Raw genomic sequence first — 20,140 nt, 5'->3', positions numbered from 1 at the left:
TTGTGTTTTGAGGTGTCTCAGGCAGGGAGGGGTCGGCTGCCCCGGAAAGGCCTCCCGTCTGCTGGAGGTGTGCGGTCCCCTGCCCTGACGGGGTCCCTCTCCCCAGGGCCTTTGCCAAGCGGCAGCAGCAGCTGACGGCCATGAAGGTCCTGCAGAGGAACTGCGCCGCCTACCTCAAGCTGCGCAACTGGCAGTGGTGGAGGCTCTTCACCAAGGTGGGTTCCGACGGGCCTCCCTCGCTGCGGCCCCACGAGCGCCCTCGGCCTCCGTTGTGGCGCAGGGACAGGTGGGCCTCCCGCCGGCCTCTGTGCGGGACTCGGGGCCCTGGGAGCAGTGCGTAGCCTTGGCCTCAACACCCTCCCCCCCCCGCCCCTGCGCCGTGTGAGCCAGGGCTGGGCCTGCCCTGCGGGGTCCGGAGCGTGCACGCCGTGGCACGTGTCTGGTGTGGACAGCCTGGCTGCCGGGCCTCGCCGGGTGCTGGGGGCGCTGTCCTCCCAAGCAGCCACAGGGCGGTGGGTCAGAACGTGCACACAGCTGCACAGGCTTTCCCCTCCCTAGCCTCTCAAAAAAAAAAAAATCATCTTGAACGTCGTTCGGGCTGCTTTCATTTGTAATAAATAATTTGTGGCCGTTGTGAAAAGTTAGACTGACAAAGAGCATGAAAAAGAAAACGAAGGTTCACACGTGCTCCCTTCAATCCCGAGCCAGTGTCCGTGAGGAGTAGACGTTTCACTGTTCACTCCGCTGTCTTTTTTTATCCCCTTTAAGCCTCCGCTCTGTAAACCATATGCATTCTTACCTAGCTGAGCTCTGACTTGCATAAACAGTCTTGTGTTTCATGTATTTTCCGTTTAAAATTCCTTCACGAGCATCATTTTTTAAAAAGTCAGCATGATGTTCCCTGGCGACATTTGCTGTTTTAGGTGGCTCCTTTTCCCGTGGTGTTTCTTTCTCTCATTCCTTGTGTTCCACCATTGTAAACATGCTGTCCACGTCTTCGTGCAAACACGGAGGTGGTGTCCCTGACCTGTACTTAGCAGGGTCAGGGGCCTGTGGTACACAGCGCTGAATCGATCTCCAGAAAGATGGTGTGTTTGTGCCTCCCCCTGAGCGGGTCCAGTTGCCTGGCGCTCCGGCCAGCTTGCCCTGGGCGCGGGGGAGGGCCCGAGCAGGCATCCTCAGCCGAGCGCCTCTTCCGCCGTCTCTTCCAGGTCAAGCCGCTGCTGCAGGTGAGCCGGCAGGAGGAGGAGATGATGGCCAAGGAGGAGGAGCTGGTGAAGGTCCGGGAGAAGCAACTGGCTGCCGAGAACAGGCTCACGGAGATGGAGACGCTCCAGTCCCAGGTGGGTGTGTGCAGGCATGGCCCGGGTAGTTGGGGCGGGGCTCCCCCTGCTGCCACCTGCTGGCCAGCGGCGGGCGGGGCGTGTTTGGAGGGTCACTGTCACCAGCGGCTCATCTCTCTGCAGACCCCATTCGGGGTTCTGTGATGTAGGGAGGCGCCCGGTGGGGCAGAAAGCTCATGGGAGTTGGGGGAACCTCTCTGAGCCTGTTTCCCGGGGATGGTGGTGCGCAGCTCCCGGGGTAGCGGTGAAGGATCCGGAACGCGACGTTTGGGAAGTGCCTGGGAGCCTCGGCACCCTCAAGACGGGAATTGCTCCGGTCGGCACGGTCTCCTCCCCACAGAAGCCTGAGCGCGGGAGCCTCCGTGCTGCCGGGGCCTGAGGAGCTTGCGGGGGACTCACGCGGTCCCCGGGCTCTTTGCAGCTCATGGCAGAGAAGCTACAGCTGCAGGAGCAGCTCCAGGCGGAAACGGAGCTGTGTGCTGAGGCCGAGGAGCTCCGGGCCCGCCTGACCGCCAAGAAGCAGGAGCTCGAAGAGATCTGCCATGACCTGGAGGCCAGGGTGGAGGAGGAGGAGGAGCGCTGTCAGCACCTGCAGGCCGAGAAGAAGAAAATGCAGCAGAACATCCAGGTGAGGCCCCTTTCCCCTCCAGAGAAGGGGCGGGGCGCAGCGCCCCTGGAGCCGGAGAGAGCGCAGAAATCGCTGGGGCCCGTTTGCTTGGGGCGGCCTCTAAGAGCTCCTCTCTGTGGGCAGCGAGCACTGCCAACGGAGCAGCGAAGCCAGTTCAGTTTCCCTCCGTCCTCGCTGCGGTCGGTCCGCGGGGCCAGGGCGATCAGCTCTGCCTTCTGCCCGCGCCACTGGTGGGCAGCTTGGGAGGAGGCACCTCAGAACCAGCGAGCACACGGTTGGCCGGGGTCCCTGTCTCCGTCCCCCAGTTTTAAAGACAGAGCCCACAAGTGTGAGGTGGGCCGGGTCCGTGTAGTCTGCCCCCCCGCCCATGGTCTCCCCATGAGCCCCCCCGCCACGGTCTCCCCGGCTCTGCGGCAGGAACTGGAGGAGCAGCTGGAGGAGGAGGAGAGTGCCCGCCAGAAGCTGCAGCTGGAGAAGGTGACCACCGAGGCCAAGCTGAAGAAGCTGGAGGAAGACCAGATCATCATGGAAGACCAGAACTGCAAACTGGCCAAGGTGAGGAGGCCCCGAGTGCTGCGCTGCGCGGGCGGTGGCCGGGTACAGGCCAGACTCCCGGCCCACTGCCTCCCTCCCTCTCCTGCAGTCACAGCGTCCGCGCCGTCACGGGTCCTCTTCTGGGTGTCCATGGCCTCCAGGTGCCAGCGTCCTATTCGGAGGGGTGTTTGTCACCATTGAGTGGGGCCCGAGGGCAAGGCTTGGCACTTCTTCTCGGTGAAGCTCTCTGCAAGCTCCTGAGACCCGAGACTTGTTGCTGAGCCGTCTGTGGGGTGTTGCCCATCCGTCCCCGGGGGGCTTTGGGGACCGTGGTGGCTCAGTGTTGAGGCACAGGTGCCCTCCTCCAGCCGTCCCCAGGGTAGTGGCTGTTTAAGAGTCTCTTAGAGCCAAGTCGGGTCCCTGTCACAGTCTGCCGGCGAGCAGATGAAAGCCCAGAGTCATGTCAGGAGAAGGAAAGACGGTCAGAAGGCCGTCCTCAATTCCGAGTGGGGTGGGGCGGACGTGGCAGGACACCAGCCTGCGGACTCTGTGACACGAGACGGAGTCGCCCAGGCTGGGTGTTGGCGCTTGTTTAGTCCTGGGACTGTGAGGTCAGCCTGGTCGGGGACCCGCTGAGATTAGGACTCCAGCAGTGGCCACGCGGCAGAAGCGGGGGGAGCAGCCAGGGTGCTCTGGGAGCATGAGGAAGGCGGAGGTCGCAGCCCACCCAGTGGATGGGTGCCGGGCACAGAGAGGGTAGAATCATTGCGTCTGAATCCCCTGGGTGCCTTCTTACCTGAGCCCATACGGGTGACACAGGTCCAGGAAGGCCTTGGGCACCCACATCTGTAGATCCTAAGGAAGCTTATCCAGCTAATTTAGGGCTGCTAGTGACTTTTCTTTCTTTCTTTTTTTTAAGATTTATTTATTTGAGAGAGACCACGAGCGGGAGGGGCAGAGGGAGAGAATCTCAAGCAGACTCCCCGCTGATTGTGGAACCTGACCTGGGGCTTGATTTCAGGACCCCAAGATCATGACCTGAGCCAAAACCAAGAGTCAGTTGCTTAACCAACTGCGCCATCCAGGCGCCGGCTAGTGACCTGTCAGAATTATCCTTTGATCCAGAAAATCCTAGTGTGTCAAGTATTTAAGGTCCTTCCCTTGGTTCAATCCTAAATTTCTGGGCAAGTTATATTTGAGGAGAGCTGAAGTGTTCTGTGCTCAACTGACTTTTAGCTCTGACCCACCCTCGGCCCCGCAGGAGAAGAAGCTTCTGGAAGACAGAATAGCCGAATTTACCACCAACCTCATGGAAGAGGAGGAGAAGTCGAAGAGCCTTGCCAAGCTCAAGAACAAGCATGAGGCGATGATCACCGACCTGGAGGGTAAGAGGGTAGTGGGCAGGAACTGAGGCGTCCCCACTCCGGGACCCGCCTGGGCCTGGCCGCCAGGAGCAGGAACCCTGGGCTGGTCTCATGTGCTCTGGGTGCAGGCACGCTCGGAGTCTGCAGCCCCCAGCCACTGCCCTGAAAACCTCGGGGACAGCTCTGGTCCCCACAGGAGTCTGGGCTCCGGGCACCGGCTGGTCTAGGAAGGGATGTTCCCCCACGTGAAGGGCTCTCAGAAGAACACCCTGGCATTTCTTTTCTGTCGTGTGCCATGAGTTGCACAAGATTGAGTTCCTAAGAGGTCCTAGGTCTGAGCCCAGCTCTGCTGCTTATCAGCTGTATCACCTCGCAGCTCTCCCTTAATCTCTGTGGGCTTTAGTTTCTCCTTCCTCTAAGGGTCACGGTGAACGTGTGTCCACGAGGACTACACTGAATCACACGCAGGCACACACCGTGCGTGCTCTGCAGGGTTGGACAGATGCTGCGAGAGACTGTTGCTGGACTTGGGGCAGGTGGCCAGTTGTGCCTTTGTCTGTCTGAGGATTTCTCACCCCTGCTTCTTGAGAGTTGTAGACAGCGGAGGGAGAGAGGAGAGGGGACCGCTGTGGGGGCTCCGAGCTCATGCCAGAAACCACTGCTCCCTCGGCAGAGGCTCGGGGCAGCCCCGCGTGTCCAGGACAGATGTTGACTCCCTGCACATGTAGGGCCCAAACTGTCCAGGCTGACCACCAGGAGGGTTTTCCCAGCCCCGCCTGCCCCCCTCATGTTTGGAGGGGATGAGGCGAGTCAGGCCGGCAAAGGGGAAGTGAGGTGCTAGAGGGGTCTCACCCTGCGGACTCCCTCCCTCACCCGGGAACAGTCTGAAACACAGTCATCCAGGTCTAGGAGGGCACAGCCACTGGGCAGGCAAACACCAAGAGGGGTTCTTAGTTTGACACTGACTAGTGTTAACAAAGTTATGAAACCATCTGAACACGCGCGTGTGCATACACACACGGCTGGTAGGAGCATGAACTGGTAGGTGGCCTTGAACGGTCTGGTGTTGCCTGGTGGCTTTGAAGCTTCACATGCCTACAGCCAACCCAACGCTCTCGGCCACACACACTGGGGGTTCCGGGCATCGTTCCCGAGGGCGCACCGCGAACACGACCCGAATGCCCCTCCGCTGTAGCACAGGGAGATAAGCTGTGGTATGTTCACCCGGCGGAACACTAGACTGGTCCACGTGGATCAATTGCAGTGACACTTAACTTGCTAAATTTCAAGGTCTTACTCTTAAGTGACAAAAGCAGGCGCGGACTCTGGGCTAGGAGCTGTGGTGAGTGCTTGCAGATATTAATGCCCGTGAGCTTCGCAACCTAACGAGGCACGTGGTCTCATTATCCTTGTATTCAGATGATGCACAGAAGGGTTAAGGGGTTACCTGAGTGACGTCCTAGTGGAAATCGTAAAGCCAGACATTGGACCCTGACCCCCCGCACCGACTGTAGAATTCATACAGGACGTTCCCTTACACAGTTTAGGTTCTTGAAAACTAAGCCCATTTTTTAGGGAGGAAGACCTGGTACAGCCTTAAAGGAAAACAAGAGAACTGGGAGCACAACGTGCAGGGGAGCGTAGGTCCCTGGCGGGGCAGGTCGGCAGGGTTTGGGGCGACGCCGGACGTGGCAGCTCGGGGATGTTCTTTCCTTCATCCAGGTCTTGGGTATGAGTGTCTGCGTGTCGTGATCCTTTAAGGCTCACGTATGTTTTAACAAAAACTCAGTATTTTTTGTAACAATGAAAAACAAAGATGGGAAAAATCTCTGGGTGCTGAGGGCTCTGTCGGTCTCCCCCGGCTTGCTGCTCAGAGCGCCTCCGAAGAGAGGAGAAGCAGCGTCAGGAGCTGGAGAAGACCCGCCGGAAGCTAGAGGGGGACTCTACTGACCTCAGTGACCAGATCGCAGAGCTGCAGGCCCAGATCGCAGAGCTCAAGATGCAGCTGGCCAAGAAAGAGGAGGAGCTGCAGGCCGCCTTGGCCAGGTGAGGGCTGGCGCCCCCTGCCGGCAGGTGCCGGCACCTTCCGCCGTGCCCCCCGTGAGTGGCCGCCCTCTTGATGCCATCCCGTAGCAAGACCTGTCCCGTTCCCTAAAGGCACGTGTGCAGCTGCTTTGTCGTCCGTTTGTAACCCCCAGAGGTCATCCACAACGTCACCCAGCACCAAAGGCCTTGCCTTGCTTGCATCTTTAAACTTTCTGGCTACAGGCATGCTAAAAAAAAAAAGAAAGAAAAGAATCTTTGTTTTAGATTCACAACAAAATTGAGCAGAAGGTGCACAGTTCCCATACACCCCTGCAGCGCCCTCCCACCGCCCCCCCCAACACGGCCTCCCGCACTGTCGCTTCCCCGCCCAGGGTGGCACATTTGCTGCAGTTAATGAACCCGCACTGACGTGATTATCACCCCTAGAGTATCTGCGGCACCTTCGTGTTTTTCCTTAGTTGCTGTAATGATGGACTGTAGCATTTTATTTCCTTTTTAATTTTTGCTTAATGTTTGTTCATTTATTTTTACGTTTAGAACACTGAATTTCAGTTTGGAAAATGAAGTGATTCTTCTGTGGGGTTTTTCAGTTCACAGAGTGGTTTTGTTCTTAAATCTTCTGGAAGCTTCAGATGTTTTTGCCGAGAGGAGCACCTGAGGGCAGGCCATGGTTACGACTTCTGGAAGTGGCTTTGGCTGCTCCTCTCCAAAGCCTTTTCTGCACACTCTGCTTCCTGAGGTGAAAAGAGCCTCCTCCTGATGTTGTCTCTTTGGCAGAGTGGAGGAGGAAGCCACCCAGAAGAACATGGCCCTAAAGAAGATTCGAGAGCTGGAATCACAGATTTCTGAGCTCCAGGAGGACCTGGAATCTGAGCGAGCTTCTAGGAATAAAGCTGAGAAGCAGAAGCGGGACCTTGGGGAGGAGTTGGAGGCTCTGAAAACGGAGCTGGAGGACACTCTGGACTCCACGGCTGCCCAGCAGGAGCTCAGGTGCGCTGTGCGGCCAAGTGGCCAAGTCACTTGAGGATGGGGGTGGGGGGCAGGGAGGGTGATGCCCCCGGGCTTGTTGAGGAAGCTGGCTTGGAGTTGGGGTGAGGCTGGGGCGAGACGCCGATTCCTCCACAAAGTGGGTCTGCGAGCCTGGGTTGGAGGATGCATGGCCGAGGAGGGAGGCCACTGGGCAGCAAGGCTGGGGTAGTCGGTGCCCCTTGCCGGCCTCTCTGCAGCTGGGGAGGCAGAGCCCAGGGCGGCAGCACGCCCAGTCCCCGGCCTCCATCCTGAGGGTGCTTTTCTCCAGGTCCAAACGCGAACAAGAAGTGAACATCCTGAAGAAGACCCTCGAGGACGAGGCCAAAACCCACGAGGCCCAGATCCAGGAGATGAGGCAGAAGCACTCACAGGCCGTGGAGGAACTGGCTGAGCAGCTAGAGCAGGCGAAGCGGGTGCGTGGGCTTCCCTGGGGCCGGGCTCCGTGACTGCGGGTGGTGCCGGGGGGTGGGGGGGCCCTCCCCGAGACTGGCTGCCTCCCTGGGCCAGGCCTGCAGAGCAGAGCAGCTCCAGGCTCCAGCCCTTAGCGGCTTTGTGACTCAGGCAAGTGGCTACCTCTGTGCCTCAGTTTCCCCAACTGTAGAGGAGGCAAGTGATAGGTCTGTGTCATGAAAATCCGTGACAGCTGGAGTTGATGATCAGTAAAGCACGTGAACAGTAAGGACTCAGTAAGTTGTTCAAGAATGACCGTCAGTATTTTGTTTAGGACCCGCCAGACCAGAAGGTCTCCAGGAATTGGAGTGGCCTGGTGCCGAGTGCCAGAGGGCCCTAGGGTTTTCTCTGGAGCACCCGCACGTGGTCAGCTGCAATCTTGATGGGAAGCCTTGGGATATTAATCCTGCTAGTCTCAGGCAGGCGGCTGGGCCAGGGAGTTCGCAAGACCACGTTCTGCCTGCCGTGGCTCCCAGCGCGAAGCCGCTCTTGGTGGCGGCCCAACAAGTCAAAGGCTCTTCCGCGTGGCGGCCTGTAAAATGCTCTCAGAGGCATGCCTTGTCCGTCTGGGCCCCTTCTGGTGGCAGCCTTCCCTTGCCCTTCAGCTTTTCCTCACCCAACACACCTTCGAGTTTGTGCGGCTGCCCCTTGCATGTGCCTGTGACCCTGCAGCCAGCTCAGTGGCTGGTAGAATGGGATGGTGGAGTGGATTCTGTAAATGCCGCTTTTATATTTTTATATTTTCTGGAAGATCGTCACATTATCACTCGGAACATCAGATTTCAAAGAGGCTCTGCTGGAAGCCCGACTCTGAGCGGCTATAATTTCCCTCATCTTCTGATATGCTAAAGTCCTAGTATTAGTGATGATAGCCCGTCACACCTGAGCATGAGGGAGGCCAGGCGGGGACTGTTTCCGAGCTGAGGACACGTGCTGCATGTCCCGTCCGGCTGAGTGAGGAGTGCGGGTCAGGCCCGAGCATCCGGCCTGGGGCTCTTGGCAGCATGCATCCCCTGGGCTGGTCCTCCGGCATTCTCGCTGCAGAGAGCAGACTCCGGATCTGGACCGGGCAGTTGTCCCAGCCTCCTGCCAGGGCACAGCTGCCCCTTTCTACCTCGTGGCTTGCATCCCCACAGGTGAAAGCCACCCTGGAGAAGGCGAAGCAGACCCTGGAGAACGAGCGAGGAGAGCTGGCCAATGAGGTGAAGGTGCTGCTGCAGGGCAAAGGGGACTCTGAGCACAAGCGGAAGAAAGCCGAGGCCCAGCTGCAGGAGCTGCAGGTGAAGCTCACCGAGGGAGAGCGCGTGCGCATGGAGCTGGCCGACAAGGTCACCAAGCTACAGGTGAGGCCTCCGCTGGGACCCGGGCCTGGGCGGAGGTGCCTACCCCTGCGCCTCAGTCTTGGCCCGGATCTCCGGGGCTCCCCCTCTCTTGAGCGAGGCCTTTGGGGCGCGGCCCGTGACTCCGGCCCCCCTGGGCCTGACGGCTGAGGTGGGGCAGGGCAGTCATGGTCCTTGTCCTTCCCGTGCCCCTGCAGGTTGAGCTGGACAACGTGACAGGTCTTCTCACCCAGTCTGACAGCAAGTCCATCAAACTCACCAAGGACTTCTCCTCCCTGGAGTCCCAGCTGCAGGACACGCAGGTAAAGACAGAGGCAGGGCCCAGCTCCTCTGTGACCCACGGGGTCTCCGGGTCCTCCTGGCACCCCCACCGGCTGTAGCAGCTGTCCCCCGAACCGGAGGGACCGGCTCCTCCTTCCCGTCGAGGGCGTGGGGCCCGTGAGGCTCTGCCCCTGTGCCTCCTGAGCCCCGGTGCCCCGCGTGTCTTGGTGCAGGAGCTGCTCCAGGAGGAGACCCGGCAGAAGCTGAGCCTGAGCACCAAGCTGAAGCAGATGGAGGATGAGAAGAACTCTTTCAAGGAGCAACTGGAAGAGGAGGAGGAGGCCAAGCGGAACCTGGAGAAGCAGATCGCCACCCTCCATGCCCAGGTTCAGTATCGGCTCCCCTGGATGCCCCGCGCCCCCCGGAGACTCCGGGAAACTGGGGGTAGTCTGCAGGCTGCGCAGCGTCTGGCCGGGCACCCGCGTGCACAGGGGACAGGAGGCCCAGGCCTGCTGCGAGCCAGGCGCCCTCCCTTGGGGAGCTCCTGCCCTCTCCAGCCAGAGCTCCTAGCCAGGGTCCCGGGTAGAATTCAGGGGTCTGTACACGTGGATGGAGGAGGCCTCACGTCTGGGTTTCCGTCAGTCTGGCTGACGTTAGCGTTTTGTTCCGTCGCGCACGTGGGCCATAAGCCACCCCGGCAGCAGTGCATGTGGCGCGAAGGAAAACCAGCGGTCACCGTGTCTGAGCTGTGGCGGGCTTTGGGGATGTCATGGTGCTCCCGCCGCTTTGGGAGCTCGTACTTGACACGCTAACAAAGGAGCACACGGGTTACTGTGTCACAGTCTAAAGAAGTACCCAGCAGCTGCATTTTCCTGTACTGGTTTAGTTGCTGATCCTCTGTATTTTACGCACGTTAAAACATCATGAGGAGGCGGCCAGTGTTTTTCTAGACTATCAAAAGGTCCACAACCAGAAATAGATCAAGAGTCCTGTTACATCCTATCCTAGGACCTCAGTGGTCAGGCCAGGAGATCTATCTGCACCACCTCCTGGGGGTGGGCCCGTAGCCCGTGCTCCAGTCTGGGTGGGAGTAGCTGGTGGGTGCGTGTCATGGCAGCTTTGTCTCTGGGTGCGAGGAGGGGTTGCGGGATGGATGCCTGCGGAGCCCTGGCGAGCGGCCGATGGAGGGGGCTCCCCTCTCTGGGCTTGTCTGGAAAGCAAGCAGCTCATTGTACATCTCGACAGAGAGGCTGCCCCTGGGGCTGCACGCACTAGGCAGACGCCCCCTGCAGAAACCCCATTTCTCTCACCCCGGTGGAAGAGGGGCGTCTCTGTGACCGGGTCTCTGCTCGTGGGGTGCAGGCTGGCTGCCACCGCCCCACGCACGGGCTGTCTCCCAACTCTGTGTTCCTGCCCAGGTGACGGACATGAAGAAGAAGATGGAGGACGGCGTGGGGTGCCTGGAGACTGCGGAGGAAGCCAGGAGGAAGCTCCAGAAGGACCTGGAGGGGCTGGGCCAGCGCTACGAGGAGAAGGTGGCTGCCTACGACAAGATGGAGAAGACAAAGACGCGGCTGCAGCAGGAGCTAGACGACCTGCTCGTGGACCTGGACCACCACCGCCAGACTGCCTCCAACCTGGAGAAGAAGCAGAAGAAGTTTGATCAGGTGGGTGCCTCCGGGCCGCCCCCCGCGCCTTTTCCATCAGGCACAGCCGTGGGGAAGGCGAGGGCCGGGGACACCTCACCACCTAGCTCAGGAGGGCCGCAGGCCAGGCACGCAGGGGTCCCCCTTGCGGGGCAGGGCGTCTCTTCCTTCCTCTTTCCTGTGTCTGACGTCTTTCAAATTGTTTGTAATGAACCAGTTTTACTCTTATGTAGGATTTTTTTTTTTTCTTTACTCTCAACATGGGGCTCGAACTCACAACCCTGAGGTCAGGATGGCCCATGTGCTACCAACTGAGCCAGCCAGGCGCCCCTGTGATGTAGGATTTTTATTTACGCGTCATACTTCTGCCTAATTCCAAAAGCTCTGAGGCAGCTTATAGAGAGACCCAGACAGTGGGGTAGGATAGGAAAGTAGAATACATCAGGGGTTGGCAAAACCGACCAAGCACTGCCCCATGCCTGTTGCTGGGGGTAAAGGTGCGCTGGATCCCACCATGCTCCCTGGCTGCTTCCATGTTTCCGCAGCAGAGTCTGGCAAAGTCTAGAGCATTCACTCTCTGTTCCATTAAGAAATGGGCCTGGGGAATAAAGAGGTATCGGGGGATTGGGGAGATGGGGAGATGAGGTCTGGCCACGGGTGGGCCCACACGGAGAGTGGACCCCGAGAGCTTGAATGTAAATGGGCATCCTTGACGAAGGCCACAGTTGGAGTCTGGGCCTCTAAGCAGCCAGATTGACAGGGTTTTTAAGGAAAATACCAACCGGCTGTTCAGGAAAACAGGGCCTTTGCTGGTTCTGAGAGAGTAATGTTCCCTGTGGGTTCTCATGGGAAGGGTGCCATGTTTCATACAGAATCGTATCAAATGACGAAAACGAAACAGACCTCACAGCGTGCTGACAGACGTGATCGCTGTCCTCATCTGGTTACGAGGACATGCTGGATGGCCTGCACCACGCTTGGGGCCCGCCGGGTACCCCAGACGATGGCTTGGTGCCGGCTCTTCGTGGTCCCCTCCCCTCAGACTAGCACCCAGGATCTTCAGTCCCCAAGGAGTATGGGTCTGGGTGCTTTGCCCACCTGAGGGCAGGGGGCTCACGGTGACCACCTCTCCCTCAGCTGCTGGCCGAGGAGAAGACCATCTCTGCCAAGTACGCAGAGGAGCGCGACCGGGCCGAGGCGGAGGCCCGGGAGAAGGAGACCAAGGCGCTTTCGCTGGCCCGGGCCCTGGAGGAGGCCGTGGAGCAGAAGGCAGAGCTGGAGCGGCTCAGTAAGCAGCTCCGCACAGAGATGGAGGACCTCATGAGCTCCAAGGATGACGTTGGCAAGAGCGTGAGCACCGGGTCGGCGGCCGGCTCAGGGAGGGACCCGAGTGGGGACGTCCCCAGGGACTAGGGGCTGAGCAGACACCGAGGCCGGGGACCTTGGGGACCTCGTCCCTCCGCTCCTGACTCGGGTTCCCGGGGGTGGGGGGGCAGGTCCACGAACTGGAGAAGTCCAAGCGGGCCCTGGAGCAGCAGGTGGAGGAGATGAAGACCCAGCTAGAGGAGCTGGAGGACGAGCTGCAGGCCACCGAGGACGCCAAGCTGCGGCTGGAGGTCAACCTGCAGGCCATGAAGGCCCAGTTCGAGCGGGACTTGCAGGGCCGCGACGAGCAGAGCGAGGAGAAGAAGAAGCAGCTGGTCAGACAGGTGTGGATGGCCCCCACCCCTCACCCCTGTTTCTGGCAGGTTCCGTTCTCCTTCCTCTCCTGGATTGTGGTGGGTCCCTTGTCCGCTCCTCCCATGTCTGTAGGTTCTAGTCCCCTGTCTCCAGGGTCGGGGACCCGCTCTTTTATGGCCAGTACTCTTCATGGGCCCTGGAGGCCCCGTGCAGCTCCCCCGGGCTCAGAGTGGAGCAGGGTCGGGGGGTGGGTGCCGCTGCCCGAGCCGTCCGCCTGTCCCCCAGGTGCGGGAGATGGAGGCAGAGCTGGAGGACGAGAAGAAGCAGCGCTCGATGGCGGTGGCCGCCCGGAAGAAGCTGGAGATGGACCTGAAGGACCTGGAGGCCCACATTGACTCCGCCAACAAGAACCGAGACGAGGCCATCAAGCAGCTGCGCAAGCTGCAGGTGAGCTCTCGGGCCGTGCTGGGCACGGCTGCACCTGTGGCTCTGGGCTCAGGTGGCCTGGGACGCCGGCCGGGTGGCCGGTGAGCACTGAGAGGCGCCACCCTCCCCTTTCTGCGGATGGTGCCCTTAGCCCTGGAACAGAGAGCAAACTTGCAATAAGATTATTGACTGTGTGTGCATTAAACAAGGAAACAAACCCATGCAAACCTGGAAAGGCAGTGACGTTAGGGACGTAGTCACTTGGTGGTAGATTTTCAGAGTAAACCAGATATGGCTCGGGTCCCGACCCGATCCAGGCTTAGTGGACGGTGATCAAAGCTTCTGAGCTGAGCACAGAACCCCATGTGCAGCCCAGAGCACAGAACACGCACGTGGGAAATTCTCACCTCACCGATAGTTAAAGATCACAGATTTTGTTTATATGTTTTTTGTTTTAATAATGATTTTAGCGTAATTAGCATACAGTGTTCTATTAGTTTCGGGTGTATGATACAGTGATTCATCCTTATGTCCGTATATTACTCCGTGCTCATCAAAGTAAGTGCTAAAGATAACGAATTTCATTCTAGTCTACTTATTTATTTATTAAAAGATTTTATATATTTATTGGAGCGTGAACATGAGTGGGAGGAGGAGCAGAAGGAGAGGGAGAAGCAGACTCCCCTGAGCTGAGCAGGGAGACCGACCTGGGGCTCGATCCCAAGACCCTGGGGTCATGACCTGAGCCGAAGGCAGACGCTTAACTGACAGAGCCACCCAGGTGCCCCAAAGATAACAAATTTGAAAAAACAGCTCTGAAAAGCCGCGTCATACCCCGAAAACCAGCAGCAGGAAGAACAAATTCTGTCCGTTGATGAGGTCGTGGGGTGTAGATGTTCTTGTTGCTGGCAGTTGTACCTGGTACCATCTGGCCTGGGGAATTGCAATTTGGGATTATGTGCAGAAGGAAAAAAACCAAAATCCTATTTGACCACGGTCTTGAGAGTTAAAACCAGGCACAGGAGAAGAACAAAGGAAGTGCGTTTCTGCCGTGGGGGTTGACCTGGCGGGTGGGCGTTGACCCAGAGGAGCGGGTGTCCCCGGGACAGGGTGTTCCTGTCAACAGGAAGCTGTAGGAAGTGCGGCCCAGATTGCAGCTTGGGCTAACGTGTAGCCAGCGACTCACAGCTTCCAAAGGTGTGCTTTGTGAATCCTGATGGTCAAAAACGTGTGGAAACGACACAGGATAAGAGAGACCGGTGTCCTTGATATTTGGCCCTCTTCCCGTTGGTTACACATGGCATCGGGCTGAAAGCGGCCCGAGGCTCCTGTGGGAGGGGTGGTGGCTGTGGTGGGGGTCCCAAGCCTCTCCCGCCCGCCACAGGCGCAGATGAAGGACTGCATGCGGGAACTGGAAGACACGCGCGCCTCCCGCGAGGAGATCCTGGCGCAGGCCAAGGAGAACGAGAAGAAGCTGAAGAGCATGGAGGCCGAGATGATGCAGCTGCAGGAGGTGGGCCGGGCCCCAGGACGGCACTCGGGGGCGCCAGCAGGGGGCAGCCCACGGCCTCCACCCGCCCAGCTGGCAGCCCCCTAGCCCAGCTTCAGCCGTGGGTTGGGGCTGGTTTTGGCTTCGTGAAAGCATTCCCTACAGGGTTGCATTAGGTAGCCAGGCTTCCCGGTGTGACTAAAACGTGTGTGTGAATTAAATTGTCACCATTTGGGGCCAGCTCCCTTGCGTGAAACGAGGCTTTGTGGTAATCACCTCCTGCTGGGCAAGGGGGGTCCTTCCCAAACGCTCGGGCACCACGCGTCCCCCCGCCTCATCCGTCACACGTGAGGCATATCGAGAAAGCCTTCCCTCCGCCTTAGGCGGTCTTCTTCAGCGTGAGGTGACTGGCCACCCAGTGCTCCTAGTGGGGCTGGGTGTCCAGGCATGTTGTCATCCATTCTCTCCTGATGGCTGCGCTCTCCTGCCTGGGCCTGCGGTGAGCTCTCCCTCTGAGGTCGCGTGTGGGTCTCTGTTGAGGCCACCTTACCCGCCTGGCTCTGAGACACTCCGTGTTCTCACCCTAACTCACATCCCTGCCTCGTCCCCCCGACTTCTGGTCTCCCCGGAATGCAGAGGGACCAGCATCCCATTAGGACGGGACAGTTTTTTCATTTATCTCTACATCCCCAGCACGTGACTTCGTTCCTAACACTTAGAGGGGTTTGCAAACATGTGGCGTCTAAGCCGTGGCCTCAGAGGAAGGACTCAGCCCTGTGAGCCAGAGGGGCTCACGAGGAAGGATGTCGTGGAGGAGGCAGACGTAGGAGGGGGTTTGAGAGGAAGGGCCAGGGGCTCGGGGAGCATGGTGCCACAGAGTACCGGGGCTTGCGGGGCTTCGGGCCGAGCGGGTCACGGTCTGTGTTCTCATGGCAGGAGCTGGCAGCTGCCGAGCGTGCCAAGCGCCAGGCCCAGCAGGAGCGGGACGAGCTGGCCGACGAGATTGCCAACAGCAGCGGCAAAGGGTGAGCTGTGGTGCGGCGTGTTTGGCTGAGGGCAGGGGGTGCCCGTCCCCTGGGACAGGGCCCGTCTCACTGCCCCCCGCCCTCACGCAGGGCCCTGGCGTTGGAGGAGAAGCGGCGCTTGGAGGCCCGCATTGCCCAGCTGGAGGAGGAACTGGAGGAGGAGCAGGGCAACACGGAGCTGGTGAACGACCGGCTGAAGAAGGCAAACCTGCAGGTGGGTGGGGCTGGGCCGCCTGGGCGCTCCTCACGTGCCAGGCTCTAGACCCCCCCCCCCAGACAATGGCTAGCGGGAGCACAGGGCTCACTGGGCTTCGGGGAGCATGTCCCGGCACCTGTGAAGGTCTCCCTTGGTTTCGCTGTCTGGACCCTGGCTGTGGTCCAGAGCTTGGGGCCCCAGGGCCTGGTGTTTTCAGGGGCTCTGCGGGACCCAGCGGCCCGCCTCTGCCCCAGCCAGGGCCCCTCGGCCTTCCTGGGTTCACCAGCCCTCCTTCCCGCAGATCGACCAGATCAACACCGACCTGAACCTCGAGCGCAGCCACGCCCAGAAGAACGAGAACATGCGGCAACAGCTGGAGCGCCAGAACAAGGAGCTCAAGGTCAAGCTGCAGGAGATGGAGGGCACAGTCAAGTCCAAGTACAAGGCTTCCATCACCGCCCTCGAGGCCAAGATAGCACAGCTGGAGGAGCAGCTGGACAACGAGACCAAGTAGGTGTTCCTGCCCATCACCTGTGACAGCCTGCAGGCTCCTCTGTTCCTGCCCGAGTCCCAGAGGCCGTTGTCCCCCTCCTGACGGTCGCTCATCCCTTCCGCGGGGGCTTCACGGAGTTTGCATAGGAGCCCCCGGCCCACCTCTACAGTTGGGGTTTGGACTTCTGTCTCTGGGGGCTGAATCAGACAGAGGTGGGGGTTCCTGCCCGGTTGGGCAGGCAGGCTGTGGGCCCAGTGAGACTAAGGCTTATTTGGAGGCAATGGGCAGGTCACACTGGGCCCCAAATCTCAATTTTGCCTTCCCTTGCTACATACCTGCTCTTTGGACTGTGTCGCCTCCCTCCCTGAGCCCGTTCCCTCTGTGAAATGGGGTAGTCACCGTGCCTCCCCTGTAGGAGACCAAGCACGTTGTGGGTGTTCAGTGGGGATGGCCCGCCGCCTCAGCCTCGGGGCCTCCCCGAGGGGCAGATGCCAGTGAGGCCCGAGGATGGGGGTGTCCAGCTGGTGGTATGTGGCCAGACCCTCTGAAGGAGGGTCGCTGAGCCGCCATGTCTGTACCCCGCAGGGAGCGCCAGGCGGCCTGCAAGCAGGTGCGTCGGGCCGAGAAGAAGCTGAAGGACGTGCTGCTGCAGGTGGATGATGAGCGGAGGAACGCCGAGCAGTTCAAGGACCAGGTGTGTGTGCGCGCGCGGGGCCGCGGGGCCGCGGGGCCTGGTGGGCCTCCCGCGCCGGGGTCCCTGACCAGGGCCTCTGGCCGCACGTCTCCGCAGGCCGACAAGGCATCCACCCGACTGAAGCAGCTCAAGCGGCAGTTGGAGGAGGCCGAGGAGGAGGCCCAGCGGGCCAACGCCTCCCGCCGGAAGCTGCAGCGCGAGCTGGAGGACGCCACCGAGACCGCCGACGCCATGAACCGCGAGGTCAGCACCCTCAAGAACAAGCTCAGGTGAGCCCCGTCGCCTCCCCTGCCCGCGTTGCGCCGTTGGTTCTCCTCCCCAAAGTTCATGTGCTTGGAAAAGCACGTTTCAAACGAAGCTCCCAGAAGCTGGTTCCATTTGTGCCCGTCGGTGGGCCCGGTGCCACGCTGTCCTCTGCTGCTGGGCGGGCGCTCACCCCCTGCGCCGGTCCCCGGCCTTCTGAATAAACGCTGAGCTCTTGGGCTCATTCGTTGCCATCTCGTCTGAAAAATCTGCTCGCGGGGCCGCTTCAGACCTGGGGAGAAGGTTTCCAGGCTCGAGGTGGCCCGGCCGGTCCCTGGCACGTTTGAGGGGCCTGGTCCGCGGTGGCCGAGTGCGGCCCGGCATCCTTCCCCGTCCGTGCCAGCGCCAGCAGGGAGGGCTGCTGTGCGTTTGTCGGGGAGCGTTAGTTACCGTTGAAGAAGGATCGAGTGGTGGAGGCAGAGGGTCTTTTTCTCCAAGGTTCTCACTTCTCTCCCTTAAGCATGAAAGCAACAAGAGCAGACATTCTAGTCCGTACTTAATATTAACGGGACGGGAAGAAGGTGTTGGTATTTGCGTACCGGGTGGAGTTATTCTGTATCTCTTGGTTTCACCTGTTTTGTAGGAAGTTTGAGCGTTTGTGTGCAGAGGGTGACTGTCCGCTTCTGGGCCTTTCTCCCTCGCAGTCAGTCCCAGCTTCCTGATGTGTTTCACCAGTGTTTTGGAGTGAAGTGAGAGGCTGTGGTCCCTGAGGCTCCCTGTTGCTCCCCCCACCCCACCCTCCCCCAGGATGTTAGGACCTGGTGTCCCTCTACAGATGGCCTTGAAGTGTGTGAGCTGCACTTGGCCACCCTGGCCGGCCCTGCTGACCCTGTGCCTCTGTCCCCAGGCGAGGGGACCTGCCATTTGTGGTGCCCCGCCGGATGGCCCGCAAAGGTGCTGGCGACTGCTCGGACGAGGAGGTGGACGGCAAGGCGGACGGGGCTGAGGCCAAAGCTGCCGAGTAACGTCTCCTCCTGCTGCCCGGGACGGACGGACAGGCCGACAGATGACTCCGCCTCCCCTTTCCAGCCCCCGCAGCACCCCCCTCCACCTTCTTGGGACTGCCGTGACCGTGACCTCCCCACCCAGTCCCACCAGGCCAGGGGACCTCAGGCCTGTGCCTCCCCGCCCGCCGCCCCCAGGTCTTTCTGAGGGCGTTTGGCTTCCTCCGCTGCAGTCCCCTCCCGCACCCCTCCCACCCCCAGAACCTGATACCAAAGAGTCCGAGTCTTGGGCCCCTGGCCTGGGAACAGAGTGACCAGCAGGATCTTTGGCCCTCTCGCCGCACAGCACAAGATGGCGAGGCAAGGAGGGCAGGCCACCGGGGATGGGCAAAGAGAGTTTTCTACGAATCTATTTTTCTTCAGACTAAGAAGTTTTGATAGCCTGACACCCCAAAAGAGTTGTCACCTTCCCCCACCTCCGCCACCAGCTCCCCCTCCTCCTTTGCTGTTGGCAATCACACACGGCGACCTCACGACCTCCGCCCCGTCGGCCCCCACTCCCGTGGGCCCTGGGCGATTAGGTGAGAGCAGGCCCCGGGACGCCCCCTCTGTGCCGGGCACAGAATGCAGGGGGCGGGGAAGGAGAGTCACTCCTCCCCACCCGCTCTGGGCGGCGCCACAGTGGTCCCCTTCCTGTTTCTGAGTGTCTCCAGTGCAATGAGCCCCTTCCCTCCTTTGCCGAGGGCAGCCGGCCCCTGTCCCCGTGGGGCTGTTGGGCCGAGCAGACAGGGCCTCAGGGCCAAGCGGGACAGGCCAGCCGTGGCTTCTCCCAGCGTTCTTGGGGACCAAATGTATTTAACGGTTAAGGAACTTGTCCCAAGTCTTGGCAGCCAGAGCTTTGTGAAGAGCCGGTGGTCCTCCCACACGACCTTGTACCTACTCTAGGACTGGGGCCCAAGGGCAGATTTTCTGTACCGTGGACTCAGCGTGGTTTAAAAATCTGCCACCTGCACGGATGTGTTTGAAAGGAAAAAAAAAATTTTCTTCCCCCCCCCCCACTTCTTATAATAAATGATAAAATTCCAAGTCTTTATCACTGCCTTTCCTCTGGAACCACGTTTAGAAGAGAGTAGCTTGTCCTACACTGGTCTACACTGGTTGCTGAATTTACCTGTATTCCTAACTGTTTTGTATATGCTGCATTTAGACTTACTTATGGCAAAGAAGGCATTTTTTTTTTTTTTTAAAGAAAAACTCAACAAATCATGAAGATATATGAAAGCTACGTATGCCTAGAAAGCTCTGAATTCAGGTCCCAGTTGCTGTCACAAAGGAGTGAATGGAGCTCCCAGCCCCGCCCCTTTTTTATATAATAAAAGTGCCTTAGCATGTGTTTCGGCCCTCACCACCACAGTACGCTGGTTTACAGATGTTGCCACTGAGCGCCGCAATAAACAGTACCATGTGCTACGAGCCTTGTCCGCTGGTGTCTGTCTGCCCGGGCGGGTGGCCTGCATGGGACTGCGTGTGGCTTCTGCCAAGGGCACCTACTTTGCATCTTTTTTTTTTTTTTTTTAAGATTTTATTTCTTTGAGAGGGGAAGAGAGCGAGCGAGAGCACAAGAGCAGGGGGAGGGAGAAGCAGGCTCCCCGGCTGAGCAGGGAGCCTGATGCAGGACTCCTTCCCAGGACGCTGGGATCATGACTTGAGCCAAAGGCAGACGCTTAACCGACTGAGCTTTTGTGCATCTCCTAGAAGCTTCCCGTAGTGCAGTGTGGCCGAGGCAAAGGCTGGGGGAGGGGTGGCAGTCGTGCAGGAAAGGTGAGCTAGAAAGGCAGGCTGGGCCGGGGCAAGGACACTAAGAGGGTCTCCTAGAAACCTCTCTTCAGTTACTCAGTACCCACTGTGCGCTTGACTGGGGTTAGGGACACAGACCTAGGTGCTGACTTCCAGGAGCGTCCTTAGTTGTCAGACAAAGCCTGCCCTCTGGAGGTTCATCCCGAGTTGAACATAAGCAGGACCAAGGGAGTCGGTGACCGGGCCTGTGGGTATTGGAGCAGGAGGCCACCAAACTTTTGTTCCTTCATTGGTTCTTTTAACAGAGGCTGAGGGAAACCTGGCCCCTTGCGGGGTGCCTGGAGTACAAGGACAAGGAATACAAGATGTCCCTGCAGCTGCAAGAGGGAGGGAGTGAGGGGGAAAGGCATTCCTTAGAGAAGGGCTATGGCGTGGACCCCAGCAGCCCATCT

General features: G+C 59.5%; 1 protein-coding gene across 3 annotated transcripts in view; it reads left to right on the top strand.

Moving 5' to 3' along the window:
- Nucleotides 1-19,361, top strand: part of MYH9 (myosin heavy chain 9) — an 87,181-nt gene extending 67,820 nt beyond the window's left edge. For all 3 annotated transcript variants that reach the window (XM_081822398.1, XM_081822399.1, XM_081822400.1), the window contains 22 exons: nt 107-215; nt 1,212-1,343; nt 1,765-1,971; nt 2,389-2,526; nt 3,767-3,890; nt 5,744-5,915; nt 6,693-6,905; nt 7,213-7,357; nt 8,531-8,737; nt 8,932-9,036; nt 9,229-9,381; nt 10,414-10,662; nt 11,779-11,991; nt 12,138-12,350; nt 12,607-12,768; nt 14,132-14,260; nt 15,173-15,261; nt 15,352-15,475; nt 15,759-15,967; nt 16,536-16,644; nt 16,741-16,913; nt 17,795-19,361. In XM_081822398.1, coding sequence (XP_081678524.1) covers nt 107-215; nt 1,212-1,343; nt 1,765-1,971; nt 2,389-2,526; nt 3,767-3,890; nt 5,744-5,915; nt 6,693-6,905; nt 7,213-7,357; nt 8,531-8,737; nt 8,932-9,036; nt 9,229-9,381; nt 10,414-10,662; nt 11,779-11,991; nt 12,138-12,350; nt 12,607-12,768; nt 14,132-14,260; nt 15,173-15,261; nt 15,352-15,475; nt 15,759-15,967; nt 16,536-16,644; nt 16,741-16,913; nt 17,795-17,912 — 3,493 coding nt within the window. In that variant the 3' untranslated portion in view covers nt 17,913-19,361. The remainder of the gene's footprint in view (nt 1-106; nt 216-1,211; nt 1,344-1,764; nt 1,972-2,388; nt 2,527-3,766; nt 3,891-5,743; nt 5,916-6,692; nt 6,906-7,212; nt 7,358-8,530; nt 8,738-8,931; nt 9,037-9,228; nt 9,382-10,413; nt 10,663-11,778; nt 11,992-12,137; nt 12,351-12,606; nt 12,769-14,131; nt 14,261-15,172; nt 15,262-15,351; nt 15,476-15,758; nt 15,968-16,535; nt 16,645-16,740; nt 16,914-17,794) is intronic.
- The last annotated feature ends 779 nt before the right edge of the window (nt 19,362-20,140 follow it).

The sequence above is a fragment of the Leptonychotes weddellii genome, chromosome 5, assembly GCF_054177405.1.
Source record: "Leptonychotes weddellii isolate Sample4059 chromosome 5, ASM5417740v2, whole genome shotgun sequence".
NCBI lineage: Eukaryota > Metazoa > Chordata > Mammalia > Carnivora > Phocidae > Leptonychotes > Leptonychotes weddellii.
Note: the sequence above shows the minus strand (reverse complement) of the source record. Positions and strands in the feature narration are given on the sequence as shown.